Here is a 16,046-nt window from a genome sequence, read left to right on the forward strand (position 1 = left end):
AGTACTCAAGAATAGGTCCACTACTGTCCTACATGCAATCTCCTTTACAAATAACCACACTTTCCCAAAATTCTTACAATAAACCATAGTCAGCCATTTGTCTTCCCAACTATAATCCTCACATACTCATTCCATTTCATATTGCTGTGCAATATTATGACCAGATACTTAAATGACGTGACTGTGCCAACTAAAGCCGTATTCGAGCATATCAGGTTTGTTTTTCCTCATCTGCATTAACTTAGATGTTTCTACATTTAGAGCTAGTTGCCATTCATCACACCAACCAATAGTTTTGTCTAAGTCATCTTGAATCCTCCAACAGTCACTCAACTTCAGCACCTTCCCACACAGCTACAGGGCCATCAGCAAACAACTGCAGGTTGTTGCCCACTCTGTCCACCAGACCATTTATGTAAATAGAGAATAGTAGCGGTCCTGTCACACTTCCCTGGGCAGTCCTGATGATACCCTTGTCTCCAATTAACATTCGCCATCGAGTAAACAGCCTGTAAACATCTTAGTCATTGCAGAGCAGTCAGTACTGCCATGCCCACTGCCACTCAACTACCTTTCTGCTCACGTTGTTGGGGTAGAACATTGAAATTGTTTATCTGCATTACTAGTCTACAGCTTTGTTTATCCCACATGGCATTTATCCAAGTTTTATTTCTATAGGTTCTGCTATCCCACCTGAGGGTGTTTCTTCAGTTGATGTGAAATCGGCCTTGACTTTGAATAAAAGTATTTTACAGCAAGTGGGGATCACTTCATTCTAAGTTCTTCATTTGCATGATTGTAATGTTGACACTGTATGTTATGTTTAATTATGTTAATATTATTTTTAGGAAGGAACACTGTAATTTATCAGAGATCTAAAAGGAAGTTAGCATCCCTAATTTAGGTAGGAAAGCAAGCAATACTCCCTCATTCTTAACTGGTATCTGTTTGACAGAGTTGAGCAAGGTTACACAGCGGTAAGACGCTAGACCTGTATTTGGGAAGAAGGTAGGTCAGATCCTCTTCTAGCCATTTAGATTTAGTTTGTGAAAGCCCAGTTGGTTCCTTTGTAAAGGCACATCCAGTTTCCTTCCCCGTCCCTCCCCAGTCTAAGTTTGTACTCAGTTTCTAATGACCTTGTTTCATTAATGAGAACCTAAACCATAACCATCCTTCCTTTTTTGATATTATTATAAATTCCATGTTTGTTGTTGTTGTGGTCTTCAGTCCTGAGACTGGTTTGATGCAGTTCTCCATGCTACTCTATCCTGTGAAAGCTTCATCATCTCCGAGTACCTATTGCAACCTACATCCTTCTGAATCTGCTTAGTGTATTTATCTCTTGGTCTCCCTCTACGATTTTTACTCTCCACACTGCCCTCCAATACTAAACTGGTGATCCCTTAATGCCTCAGAACATGTCCTACCAACCGATCCCTTCTTCTAGTCAATTGTGCCACAAACTCCTCTTCTCCCCAATTCTATTCAATACCTCCTCATTAGTTAAGTGATCTACCCATCTAATCTTTAGCATTCTTCTATAGCACCATATTTCGAAAGCTTCTATTCTCTTCTTTTCCAAACTATTTATCGTCCATGTTTCACTTCCATAAATGGCTACACTCCATACAAATACTTTCAGAAACGACTTCCTGACACTTAAATCTATACTCGATGTTAACAAATTTCTCTTCTTCAGAAACGATTTCCTTGCCATTGCCAGTCTACATTTTATATCCTCTCTACTTCGACCATCATCAGTTATTTTACTCCCTAAATAGCAAAACTCCTTTACTACTTTAAGTGTCTCATTTCCTAATCTAATTCCCTCAGCATCACCCAATTTAATTTGACTACATTCCATTATCCTCGTTTTGCTTTTGTTGATGTTCATCTTATATCCTCCTTTCAAGACACTGTCCATTCCGTTCAACTGCTCTTCCAAGTCCTTTGCTGTCTCTGACAGAATTACAATGTAATCGGTTCCTTTACTGCTTGCTCAGTATACAGATTGAATAAGATCGGGGACAGGCTACAACCTTTTCTCACTCCCTTTCCAACCATTGCTTCCTTTTCATGTCCCTCGACTCTTATAACTGCCATCTGGTTTCTGTACAAATTGTAAATACCCTTTCGCTACCTGTATTTTACCCCTACCACCTTCAGAATTTGAAAGAGAGAATCCAGGCAACATTGTCAAAAGCTTTTCTAAGTCAACAAATGCTAGAAACGTAGGTTTGCTTTTCCTTAATCTACCTTCTAAGATAAGTCGTAGGGTCAGTATTGCCTCACGTGTTCCAATATTTTTATGGAATCCAAACTGATCTTCCTCGAGGTCGGCTTCCACCAGTTTTTCCATTCGTCTGTAAAGAACTCGCATTAGTATTTTGCAGCTGTGACTTATTAAACTGATAGTTCGTTAATTTTCACATCTGTCAGCACTTGCTTTTTTGGGATTGGAATTAATATATTCTTCTTGAAGTCTGAGGGTATTTTGCCTGTCTCATACATCTTGCTCACCAGATGGTAGAGTTTTGTCAAGACTGGCTCTCCCAAGGCTTTCAGTAGTTCTAATGGAATGTTGTCAACTCCTGGGGCCTTGTTTCGACTCAGGTCTTTCAGTGCTCTGTCAAACTCTTCACGCAGTATCGTATCTCCCATTTCATCTTCATCTACATCCTCTTCCATTTCCGTAATATTGTCCTCAAGCACATCTCCCTTGTATAGACCCTCTATATACTCCTTCCAACTTTCTGCTTTCCCTTCTTTGCGTAGAACTGGGTTTCCATCTGAGCTCTTGATATTCATACAAGTGGTCCTCTTTTCTCCAAGGTCTCTTTAATTTTCCTGTAGGCAGTATCTGTCTTACCCCTAGTGAGATATGCCTCTACATCCTTACATTTGTCCTCTAGCCATCCCTGCTTAGCCATTTTGCACTTCCTGTCAATCTCATTTTTGAGACCTTTATATTCCTTTTTGCCTGCTTCATTTACTGTATTTTTATATTTTCTGTTTTCGTCAATTAAATTCAATATTTCTTCTGTTACTCAAGGATTTCTACTAGCCCTCACCTTTTACCTATTTGATCGTCTGCTGCCTTCACGACTTCATCCCTCAAAGCTACCCATTTTTCTTCTACTGTATTTCTTTCCCCCATTCCTGTCAATTGTTACCTTATGCTCTCCCTGAAACTCTGTACAACCTCTGGTTTAGTCAGTTTATCCCGGTCCCATTTCCTTAAATTCCCACCATTTTGCAGTTTCTCCAGTTTTAATCTACAGTTCATAACCAATAGATTGTGGTCAGAGTCCACATCTGCCCCTGGAAATGTCTTAGAATGTAAAACCTGGTTCCTAAATCTCTGTCTTACCATTATATAATCTATCTGATACCTTCTAGTGTCTCCAGGCTTCTTCCATGTATACGACCTTCTTTCATGATTCTTGAACCAAGTGTTAGCTTTGATTAAGTTATGTTCTGTGCAAAAGTCTACCAGGCAACTTCCTCTTTCATTTCTTATTCCCAATCCATATTCACCTACAACGTTTCCTTCTCTTCCTTTTCCTACTGTCGAATTCCAGTCACCCATGACTATTAAATTTTCATCTCCCTCCACTACCTGACTAATTTCTTTTGTCTCATCATACATTTCATCAATTTCTTCGTCATCTGCAGAGCTAGTTGGCATATAAACTTGTACTACTTTAGTTGGCATGGGTTTCGTGTCTATCTTGGCCACAGTAACGTATTCACTATGCTGTTTGTAGTAGCTTACCTGCACTCCTATTTTTTTATTCATTACCAAACCTACTCCTGCATTACCCCTATCTGATTTTGTATTTATAACCCTGTATGCACCTGAACAAAAGTCTTGTTTCTCCTGTCACTGAACTTCACTAATTCCCACTATATCTAACTTTAACCTATCCATTTCCCTTTTTAAATTTTCTAACCTACCTGCCCGATTAAGGGATCTGACATTCCACACTCCGTCCCGTAGAACGCCTCTTTCTCCTGATAATGATGTCCTCTTGAGTAGTACCCGCTCGGAGATCTGAATGGGGGACTATTTTACCTCCAGGATATTTTACCCAAGAGGACGCCATCATCATTTAACATTACAGTAAAGCTGCATGACTTCGGGAAAAATTACGGCTGTAGTTTCCCCTTGCTTACAGCTGTTCGCAGTACCAGCACAGCAAGGCTGTTTTGGTTAGTGTTACAAGCCCAGATAAGTCAATCATCCAGACTGTTGCCCCTGCAACTACTGAAAAGGCTGCTGCCCCTCTTCAGTAACCACACGTTTGTCTGGCCTCTCAACAGATTACCATCCGTTGTGGTTGCACCTACGGTATGGCTATCTGTATCGCTGAGGCACGCAAGCCTCCCCACCAATAGCAAGGTCCATGGTTCATGGGGGAGGATAAACAGATATGGAATGGATAAATTCCGTATCTGTTATATATAGTGAAACAGAACTATATTTCTTGAAAGAAGACTTGAAAAGTCTTATCTTGTCTTGAAACAAATAAAGTTGATACTAAAGAATTAATTATTTTCACAAAAGTCTCATGTGAAACCAATCTGCAGTGGGAAGAGTGCACTAAGTAATAAGGCATCAATAAAATCTTCTCAGTTTATGAGCCACGTCACTTCAAATAAAACATTCGAGCTTTTGTTAGCTGCCTCCACTGTTGTCATTGGGAATTAAAATCACTGACTGCTGGGACTGGAAAAGTGTCCTGATCATATAGATGTAGTGGCAGCATCTGGAACCTTCCAGAGAAGGCCAGAGTGACACATGCGCACAAGGTGAGTTGGGCAGTTCATAGCAGCTCCGTACCACCGTGGGACCAAATGTCACATGATGGCTTGAGGAGCCAGCACCATGTTTGAGACTGTTGCTCCTGCATCCTTACAAGTGTCATGCCTACGTCTTTGCTTTCACTGTTTGCTTTCTGCCTAAAGCCTGCCCCCATTACATGTGTTAAAATCATTGTCATTTATTTGAATTTCATCTGCTTCTTTGATAACAGCATTCAAGTATGATAGTATCTTAGCCACAACTCTCATCTTTTTTAAGTTTTATTGTATCCCCTTCTGCTAGACAGTGTTCAGCCATCGCCAACTTCTCAAGTTCCCTTTGTTTGATATGTTGTGAATGTTATGCACAACAGTCAACAACAGTGGAACATGTTAGCAAAGTTTATTTTCTGCTCAGAATAATTGTTGCAATTTATTATGTAGTTCATAATTTAATGTGTCACATAGTTTATCTATGGAGCCAGTGGCTCCTTCTTCTGGCAGAAGTGTTGAAGGGGAAGGAAGAGGAATGGAGGAAAAGGACTGGCGAAGTTTAGGAAATGGGGAGAATCACGGAAAAGTCACATACGACTCCATGTCAGGGGAGACTTACCAGATGGGATGAGAAGGAAAGACTGATGGTTGGGAATTGCACTGGATGAGATTTGAAAACCCGAGAGCTTAAAGGTGGAAGATGGGTAATAAGGAAAAGTTAATGAGAGCGGAAAGTTAAGTACATTATATATGCTAGAGGCAGGGTGTGGGGAAAAATAGACAGATCAGAAAATAAAACATATAGAAAACTGAAAGAGTGTGAAGAAAGGAATAGTTTTTAAGAAGAAATGTTGGGTCCAAAGAAATTAACATAAATTAAGAGCAGATGGGTGGTGAGAACCAAAGACATGCTGTAAAGCCAGTTCTCACCTGCAGCATTCTGAGAAACTGGTGACTGGGAAGATTCCAGGTGGCATATGTGGTGAAACAGGCACAGAGGTCTTCCCCCTTACACCATTTTCTCAGAGCTTTGCAGGTGGAAACTGGTATTACTACATGTCCTTGGTTCTTGCACCCACCTGGCCTCAATTTACGTTGATTGTACGTACATGTTTGTGTAGTGTGTGTGTGTGTGTGTGTGTGTGTGTGAGAGAGAGAGAGAGAGAGAGAGAGAGAGAGATGATCATCATCATCAGTGGTTTATGCACAGTTTGAAGTCCCTCAGAATAAGCTTTATTGGATTATTCAAATATCAGAACTTATTGGTCGAGCTATTACAAAGTTGGAAGAAGATGCCACATTAATTTGAGACACTTGACCAGTCTCTATAAAATAGGGTTAGCAGATCCACTAATGTTGTGAACAAGATATCATTCTTGAGCATAAAATTATGGGAGAAAATTGTTGAATTGTTGCACCAAGTATTTGATTAATTTGCTGGTTACACAGCATTCAGTGGGAGGTTCAAGCTGCTGGATGTTTCAGTAGCTTCTAATGTACAGACAGTAATTGTTGACATGTTCTGTCTCAATATTAGCTGCGTGAGACAATTTTTTTTGGATGGGCGGGGGGGCATTTTAGTGTACACATCAGATACGTAATTAAATAATATACTTTTCTTGCCCACCTGGAAACTAAGGGTGGTGCTGCTCACCAAAACCTGGAGCACCATGTTATGCAATTGGATCAAAACTATTGAAGCAATCTTCTGGTACTGCTTATTTGACAAATTCAACTTGAAATCATCATTTGCTGGATCTGACCTCCTGGAGAAGTGAATAGTTTCATGTATCAATAACAACATACCAGTCACATTCAATTTGCGACATATATGCCAAGTTATAGTGAGTAGGGTGAATAAAGAATGAGTATGCTGTGCATTCTGGAAAAAACTATTGAAGCAATCTTCTGGTACTGCTTATTTGACAAATTCAACTTGAAATCATCATTTGCTGGATCTGACCTCCTGGAGAAGTGAATAGTTTCATGTATCAATAACAACATACCAGTCACATTCAATTTGCGACATATATGCCAAGTTATAGTGAGTAGGGTGAATAAAGAATGAGTATGCTGTGCATTCAGGAAACAGTACTCATCACATGTGACTTATTATGGCATGCAGTAAAATGGCATTAATACAATAATTGGGTCATTCCATGTCAATTAAACCAATTTGAGAAAATGTTCCAGCTGATAGTCTCAGATTTGGCTGAAATTTAGCACACCAATGCTACCAAGTGTAGAACACTCATGTACAAAATTTTAAGTTCTCCAGCCAATTAGTTCCAGAATTATGGTTTGTGAAAGAAGGTGGCGTGACCCGGAAATTGCAACCCGCATCTGGCAATCTATCTTCAGACGCAACTTCAGGTCTTAATAACTTTGGAATTATTCTGCACAGTCCAGTGAAATTTTTACAACCCAGTAACATCCATTTAGAGAACACACACTATGAATCAAAACACCAACAACATATTTCTGAGGGAAAATAAAAAATTCCAAAATGTGATTTAAAAAATGTGATACGTTAAAAGGTACATATTGTAGGTGCCTCTGTGCCAAATATAATTCACTCAAAAAGGGTATAAATTTTTTTGTGGTAAGCTTAATGTGGTCTAAACACACACAGACGTCATCTTGCCCGTATCAGTCACACAAACAGAGTTACATGCACACGAAAGTACAAAAATTTGAAAAATTACCTGAAAAACATGGATTTTCTAAGTGTGGTAGCACAAAAGGGACAAGTGATATCCAAGCCAAATTTCAAACACTGCATAAGTAGACCATAATATAATATGTGTCAAAATTTCAACTTGTTATTTGCAAGGCCTTTGTGTACAATAAAACTTGACAGAGATGTATTTGGTTACGTTTCTTTTAACACGATTTAGCAAGTAATAGTGATGATGCAGGCAGATTGTTTCAGATAAAGCTGCAGCAATTGTTGAGAACCATTAGGCAACAGAAAGTTAAACAATGGTAGTTTTCAGGGACAGAATGAGTCATTGTTAGGCAGGAACAACAAAGGAAACAAGCAACAATTACAGGTTACTCATGTTTTTAAGGTTTTAATTCAGACTGGTCAGTACTGTTGTGGAAAGTCAGTATGGAGGCAGAAGAGTGTACTAGTGGTGCTTTTGTTCAAACAAGTTGCAGTATTGGTAGAGCACAAGCATCTGAATGTCATAAAACTACATATGGAACAAAATGTGGCATTCGCTTTGTACTGTATGATCTGGATGAATCGGACCAAGATTTGTTGCTATGGATATCCGGGATACACCCTGTGAGCACAAGAAGTACAGTTCCAGGAAACTTTAGTGTTTATTATCATCATATGAAAGTGTTTCTGGATAAGTATTCTTTCCTACAATGAAGTTGTTTTGATCCATTTCGGATTCATAAGAAGACAGTGAAGTGTAGCCTCAGAGAAATTGATATAAAATCAGTATTGAAAGTGAATGAGTGCATTGGACTTAACATGAAACCATGACAAAAGTTATGTTCCAGGTGTGTTACACTGCTAAAAAATGAAGAATATTCTGATAATTTACATGACAGTGACGAAGAGTATCAGCCACCTACAAGCACAGTGGATGAGCAATTAAATACTTCAGTGACTGCTCTTGGTTTGTCTCCCATGAAGACACACAAAGTTGGGAAAAGAGACAGGCCCAGCTATGGTAGAAGAAAACTACAAGAAGTTCAAATGGAATTAAAACACAAAATAGCTGACACACTAATGGTGGAAGAGGAAGAACTATCTGCTCCAAAGGAACAGAAATCATGCCAGAAATGCTCTGATTTGGACAAAATTGTTCATGATTTGAAAGAAAAATGTGCCATATCCACACACCAGAGAAAAGTAGCTATTCTTACCCTTGCACCTTCCAGGTGGTCTATTGACTACACTGCAAAGGAATTCAATGTTTCTACATACACTCCTGGAAATTGAAATAAGAACACTGTGAATTCATTGTCCCAGGAAGGGGAAACTTTATTGACACATTCCTGGGGTCAGATACATCACATGATCACACTGACAGAACCACAGGCACATAGACACAGGCAACAGAGCATGCACAATGTCGGCACTAGTACAGTGTATATCCACCTTTCGCAGCAATGCAGGCTGCTATTCTCCCATGGAGACGATCGTAGAGATGCTGGATGTAGTCCTGTGGAACGGCTTGCCATGCCATTTCCACCTGGCGCCTCAGTTGGACCAGCGTTCGTGCTGGACGTGCAGACCGCGTGAGACGACGCTTCATCCAGTCCCAAACATGCTCAATGGGGGACAGATCCGGAGATCTAGCTGGCCAGGGTAGTTGACTTACACCTTCTAGAGCACGTTGGGTGGCACGGGATACATGCGGACGTGCATTGTCCTGTTGGAACAGCAAGTTCCCTTGCCGGTCTAGGAATGGTAGAACGATGGGTTCGATGACGGTTTGGATGTACCGTGCACTATTCAGTGTCCTCTCGACGATCACCAGTGGTGTACGGCCAGTGTAGGAGATCGCTCCCCACACCATGATGCCGGGTGTTGGCCCTGTGTGCCTCGGTCGTATGCAGTCCTGATTGTGGCGCTCACCTGCACGGCGCCAAACACGCATACGACCATCATTGGCACCAAGGCAGAAGCGACTCTCATTGCTGAAGACGACACGTCTCCATTCGTCCCTCCATTCACGCCTGTCGCGACACCACTGGAGGCGGGCTGCACGATGTTGGGGCGTGAGCGGAAGACGGCCTAACGGTGTGCGGGACCGTAGCCCAGCTTCATGGAGACGGTTGCGAATGGTCCTCGCCGATACCCCAGGAGCAACAGTGTCCCTAATTTGCTGGGAAGTGGCGGTGCGGTCCCCTACGGCACTGCGTAGGATCCTACGGTCTTGGCGTGCATCCGTGCGTCGCTGCGGTCCGGTCCCAGGTCGACGGGCACGTGCACCTTCCGCCGACCACTGGCGACAACATCGATGTACTGTGGAGACTTCACGCCCCACATGTTGAGCAATTCGGCGGTACGTCCACCCGGCCTCCCGCATGCCCACTATACGCCCTCGCTCAAAGTCCGTCAACTGCACATACGGTTCACGTCCACGCTGTCGCGGCATGCTACCAGTGTTAAAGACTGCGATGGAGCTCCGTATGCCATGGCAAACTGGCTGACACTGACGGCGGTGGTGCACAAATGCTGCGCAGCTAGCGCCATTCGACGGCCAACACCGCGGTTCCTGGTGTGTCCGCTGTGCCGTGCGTGTGATCATTGCTTGTACAGCCCTCTCGCAGTGTCCGGAGCAAGTATGGTGGGTCTGACACACCGGTGTCAATGTGTTCTTTTTTCCATTTCCAGGAGTGTATATGGTAAAGCAACCTAAGAAAATAAAAACAACCCAAGGAGTGCTTCCACAACTTCAGCAGGCTCAGGGTAAGCAATTGAGTTCAGAAATAAACGTGCTAGCGTCGGAGTTTTATGAAAATAATGCCTGGAAAAAAAGACTATGTAACGGTGAAAATGGGAAATGTACATGTACAGATGCAAAAACGACTGTTGCTATGCAACATATCAGAACTATATGTAGAATTCAAGGAAAAGTATCCCAATACCAAAGTAGGTTTATCATCTTTTTTCAATCTTCGGACAAAATGGGTTGTGCCTGTAAGTGCATGGAGCACACACAATGTTTGTGTATGTGAGACCCATCAAAATGCTAAGCTGATGTTTGCTGCTATAAAGGATTCTGGTCTAGATTACAAAGGTGCAATGAAGCTGCTAGTGTGTGACATCAGTTCCTACCAATGCATGATACACAGGTGTGAAAAGTGTCCTGGTAAGGCAAATCTAGCAGATTACATGAATAACAAACTGTATGGTGAACTCCTTATGGATGACAATGAACTTGTTTCTTATAAACAATGGACACACGTGGATCGCACAAGTCTTGAAACAAAGCAAAGTACAGTGGAAGATTTTGTTGAAATGTGTTGTCAAAAAATGGACAAACTGACCACACACAGCTTCACAGCAACAGCACAATTGGCTTATCTCCAGTAAGGATAATTTGAACAAGATGAAATTATAGTAATACTAAACTTTTCTGAAAATTATACATTTATAGTTCAAGATGCCATCCAAGGATATCATTGGGACAACCGTCAACCACCTCTCCAGCCATTTGTGATTTATTATAGAGGTGAATCAGGTGATGTGTCTGTCATGAACCTGTGTGTTTTTAGTGACTGTTTAATTCATGATGCCATTGCAGTTCATGCCCACATTCGCACTGTCATGGCATATGTGAAAAACAAGCTGCCTCACATACATTTTGCGAAATACTTCAGAGATGGGGCAGTTAGTCAGTACAAAAACTGTAAAAATCTCAAAAATTTGTGCATGAATTACCATGATTTTCAGATTCATACACAATGGAATTTTTTTCGCAAGAAGTCATGGTAAAAATGTATGTGATGGTATTGGTGCTACCATTAAGCGCATGGCACCATGAGCTAGTCTGCAACACCCTACAGAAGGTCAAACTAACACTTCTTCAATTATTTACCTGGGTACAGAAAAATAGCTCTGGCATACAATAATTCTATGTTTCGAAAGATGAGGTGAAATCAGTCGAAGAGTTGCTACAAAGCAGACTAGAACACGTTAAAACTGTTGCAGGAACAAGGAGCCATCATCACTTCTCTCCAGCGGACTCTGACAATGTGCAGATGAGCACACTGTCCGGTTATAACTATACATTCATGTACAACATGTGTCTTCACAGTGTGTCTGATTCAGGATTCAGAAGCAAAAGCAGCAACATATAACCAGGTTGCTATGTTATTGCTGTTTATGATGAAAAATGGTACTTAGGATGTGTTGCAGAGTGATGTGAAGCAGAAGGTGATGTATTTGTGAACTTCATGGCACCAGCAGGACCAGCAAGATCATTTCATTGGCCACGTTTGGCAGACAGGTATTGGATTCATTTTGAACTTATTCTTATCACAGTTCCAGTTCCTACCACCAGTGTCAGGAAGACAGTACAATTTGCCACTCAATGTACAGAGTACAGTAGCTAATGTGTGGGAGAACTTCTGTTCGAAGCAGAATCGACTGGTTTTTAGCAGTTAAGGTGCAGTAAACATTAATGATAGGTTGTGTTAATCTGTCTATATGTTGTTGCTTAGTGATTAAACAGTTGTGGGAGAGGATAAGAAGAGGCAGAACAGTTTACGATATGTTTTTACAAAATTGTGTTGTGGAACAATGGCCACATCAATCGCCAAATAAATCTGTCAACTTCCATTGTACACAAATGTCTTGCAATAACATGCTGAAATTTTGAGATATATATCATTATGGTCTACTTATGCAGTGTGTGAAATTTGGCTTGGATACCACTTGTCCCTTTTGTGCTACCACACTTAGAAAACCCATGTTTTTCAGTTAATTTTTCAAGTTTTTGTATTTTTGTGTGCATGTAACTCAGTTTTTGTGACTGATATGGGCATGATGAGTTCTGTGTGTGTTTAGGCCACATTAAGCTTACCACAAAAAAATTTGTACCCTTTTTGAGTGAATTATATTTGGCATAGAGGGCACCTACAATATGTACCTTTTAACGTATTACATTTTTTAATCACATTTTGGAATTTTTTATTTTCCCTCAGAAAAATGTTGTTGGTGTTTTGATTCATAGAGTGTGTTCTCTAAATGGATGTTACTGGGTTGTAAAAATTTCACTGGGCTGTGTGGAATAGTTCCAAAGTTATTTAGACCTGAAGTTGGGTCTGAAGATAGATTGCCAGATGTGGGTTGCAATTTCCGGGTCACACCACCTTCGTTCATAAGTCACAATTCTGGAACTAATTGGCAGGGGAAACTAATACTTTGTACTTGAGTGTTCCACACATGGTAGAATTAGTGTACTGAATTTCAGTCAAATCTGAGACTATGAGCTGGAGCCCCTGGTTGAACTGACATGGAATGACCCAATTGTGTTCTGTATCCACATACTTCTTCATGAGTATTGAGGTATCCGTGACAGCCAGAGAAATTTTTGGTCCAATTGCTCATTCTACCATGTGATTTTCAGCAATATATTAGACTAATAGTATCTAACAGTGCCTGAAGTGCATTGGAACAGTCATGGCCTACCTTGGTTTGCAGCTGTTCTCTAGCTGTTACTGTATTTTTGGTGGAAATCATAAATGTTGTTGAGCACGTGGCTAACACTGAATTGCAACAACTCGCTGCCTCATCAGATACAGTCCTTAATCACAAAATATTCTTAGCAGCATAGCAGATATAATTTTTGTGTGGGTCATTGTCATTCATATCATTAGTTGAATATGAATTATATGTGGTCAACTAGAGATGGGACACCAATCTTTTCCAGCAACCAATTTGTCAGACAGGTTGTGAAGGCCACATTTTAGGGATGCATCCAAGACCTCTTTATTTTTTCATCTTTTTTATGTAATGGAGTTGAATTAAATGTGATTTCTAATACATGAGAGCTGTAGATGTACACAAATTGAAGTACTGAACTAAAAGTTTTGCTTTTTAGACATGAGAAGTCATCTGAAGTGGCAGCTAAAGATAGCTGTAACACGTGTATTCAAAGAAGTAAACTTTGTGGCATATGTCTCTGGTATTGTTACGATAAAAAAAAAAAAAAAAAATTCTTTGAAAAAAGTGAAGGATTATGGGGTTTGAACACTCCATTGTACCATTAAGATTCACTGTGATTCTGTTTTTTGTCACTTCCATGTTACTGAAAGAAAAACTTAATCTGTAAAATATTGCATTGCCAAATTGTTGTTACAATTAAAAGAGAATGAGCAAAGTTCCCCATAAACAGTCAGAATGTTATAACCCCACCTCATTGAAGTTGTACAGGTAGTCCATTATACTTAATCCTCTGTTGTTATAAAAAAGAGAGGGTATGAGGGAAGGAGGCCCACTGAGGACAGAGCACCTTTGTGATTATTTTTAAAATGCCCGAAGTGAACTGTTCAAATAGGTTCTCTCTCTCTCTCTCTCTCTCTCTCTCTCTCTATCTATCTCTTTCTAAAAAGGAATGATAGAGTTGATGGTAAACACTAGTCACTGGTGAGAGTCCTTTAGTTGTTACATTGATTAGAACTTTATTATGTTGTCTTTCTTTACAAACAGAAGAATGTACTTTTTGGTGCTTATTTTCTAATATATAGTTATGGATTTACAGCTACACAGATTCACACAGGAACGATTTGTCCAGCAGGAAAAGGTACACAAAACTACAAATTTAGGATCAGAAGAGTTGAATGAAATTCTCTCACAGTTTGCGAAAACTAGATCGGGCAGAGGCTGGGAATTGCTGCGACCATATGACAATGATTTTATTACAAGGTTTGTACTACCTTTATTAAGCATTTTAGTGTGGAATTATCATAAAGTTCTTTGCATTTTACTCTTCATTTAACTTTATATTTACTGCAGTATCGTACAACTTATTGGCTCAATTCTGTCAAATTAATATGTTTTAGTAAATGACAACAGAAACAAAGGTTGTGAAAATGAAAAGATGGAACTCTGGCAGCGTCTCTGTTTAAACTTGTCAAGCTTCATACTAAATATTGTGTATTTTCCTTCATCTTAAGGTATCCAGATGTCTTACAAAGACAGCAGATGATGTGGGAAGCCAAACAAAAGCAGCTTCAGGAGAGCTTTTCATTGCCCTCTACTCCAGCAACAGGACGAACTCGCCAGCAGTCGACGAGAGATTCAGACTCTGATGGGAGGCCAGTTCTGTCATCACATTCTCGTCATCGACCATCAGGTGATTCTGATGCAGAAATTACGACTACTCCAAATAACCGACGAAAGTCGCACAAAGATTCTGACAGTGATAGTGGTGCAGAACGACCAAACCACAAAATTGCTCGTTCATTTGCAGGGGTTAAAGTGAAAGTAGAGCCTTTAGAATCGTGACCCATGTTTTGTTTTGACTGATTTTGAGTTGCAGATTTATTTACTGTACTAAATATGTGATGTAAATGACAGAATAGCTGATGTGACTGTTTTGACAGTGATTATAATTATTTTGCTTAATTGAAGTTGTTCAAAAGGACATGTGATTTTTGTATTTGGAACAACCCATCCAGAGAGGTGAGAGAGAAGTGTGTAAGCAGCAAGTGCTGCTGTAGATGTGGTACTTCATCAAATATTGCAGAAAACTATTTGTGTGAGGCAGTTGAAAGTGATATATTTATGTGATTGTTATTGTTGTGTTCAGATTAGTGCTGTCATTTTGTGAAATATGTAATTTTTAATTTATTTTGTGGTACAATAATTTTTAAGTGAATCGATGTGCTGTTGACCATAATGGAAGCTGCTTAACTGTATGAGCTTCATATGTATTATACTTTCAGGTGTGGATGTCGTAACCCATTTTGTTTGTAAAAAATAGTCCCTGCATGAATTTCAGATTTTTTTTTCTGCCATATGAGTGAATAATTTTGTGAGAAAATGGAGCTTTGTGCAAGACTATAGACATTGTAATATTTTCCCAGTGTACATAACAGTGTGTGTTGTGGTGTACAGCTTTGAAACAGTGCTTATGTTTCAATTCTATAAATGAAATTGATGTACAGTTATCTGTATTAGTGACAGATATCATAACTTCTATTTCAAAATTACTCAGCAGCAAGATGTGACGTAATTGGCAGCCCTTCCCATTATAAATTTGTCAAAACATTTACACAATAAAAATATTGTTTATCTTTGTCTTTGTCTTCTTCTGCAGTAAATGTATGTTAATTGGTTCTCAAATTTTTGAAATACATGTGAAGCACATACAGAAAGAAATTTATTGTGCTCCTCTCATTTCTCTTATTGTTTACTGAAAAGGTGGTTTGTCTCCTTGCAGCTTTTACAAGCCTTTATACTTTGTTTGGTGTTAATTTTCATTATTTATGTAATTATGTCATACTTGAAATTTTAAATGAGTTGATGTCAGCAGTCTGAAATTGATAACATTACACAGCAGGGGTCACATAAATTATAGGAAGTATCTGTGTAGTTGACGTAGACATCTGACAGTGAACAGGATTTAGAAAATACGTGTGTGGTACTACAGGTCAGACTGTTCCAAGTCAAATGTCCGCCCATGGACACAGGTAGGCAGGGGTGTGCAAACAGCTCATGTACAGGCAGTCAGGCACTTGTGCCATAGTGTAAAGGATCCTACTGCACTAAG

General features: G+C 39.9%; 1 protein-coding gene across 1 annotated transcript in view; it reads left to right on the forward strand.

Moving 5' to 3' along the window:
- The window catches only part of LOC126236289 (DNA-directed RNA polymerase III subunit RPC5), a 129,030-nt gene extending 113,458 nt beyond the window's left edge, over nt 1-15,572 (forward strand). The window contains exons 8-9 of the mRNA XM_049945477.1: nt 14,034-14,197; nt 14,449-15,572. Coding sequence (XP_049801434.1) covers nt 14,034-14,197; nt 14,449-14,779 — 495 coding nt within the window. The 3' untranslated portion in view covers nt 14,780-15,572. The remainder of the gene's footprint in view (nt 1-14,033; nt 14,198-14,448) is intronic.
- Nucleotides 15,573-16,046: the final 474 nt, after the last annotated feature.

Source organism: Schistocerca nitens, chromosome 2 (genome assembly GCF_023898315.1).
Source record: "Schistocerca nitens isolate TAMUIC-IGC-003100 chromosome 2, iqSchNite1.1, whole genome shotgun sequence".
Taxonomy (NCBI): domain Eukaryota; kingdom Metazoa; phylum Arthropoda; class Insecta; order Orthoptera; family Acrididae; genus Schistocerca; species Schistocerca nitens.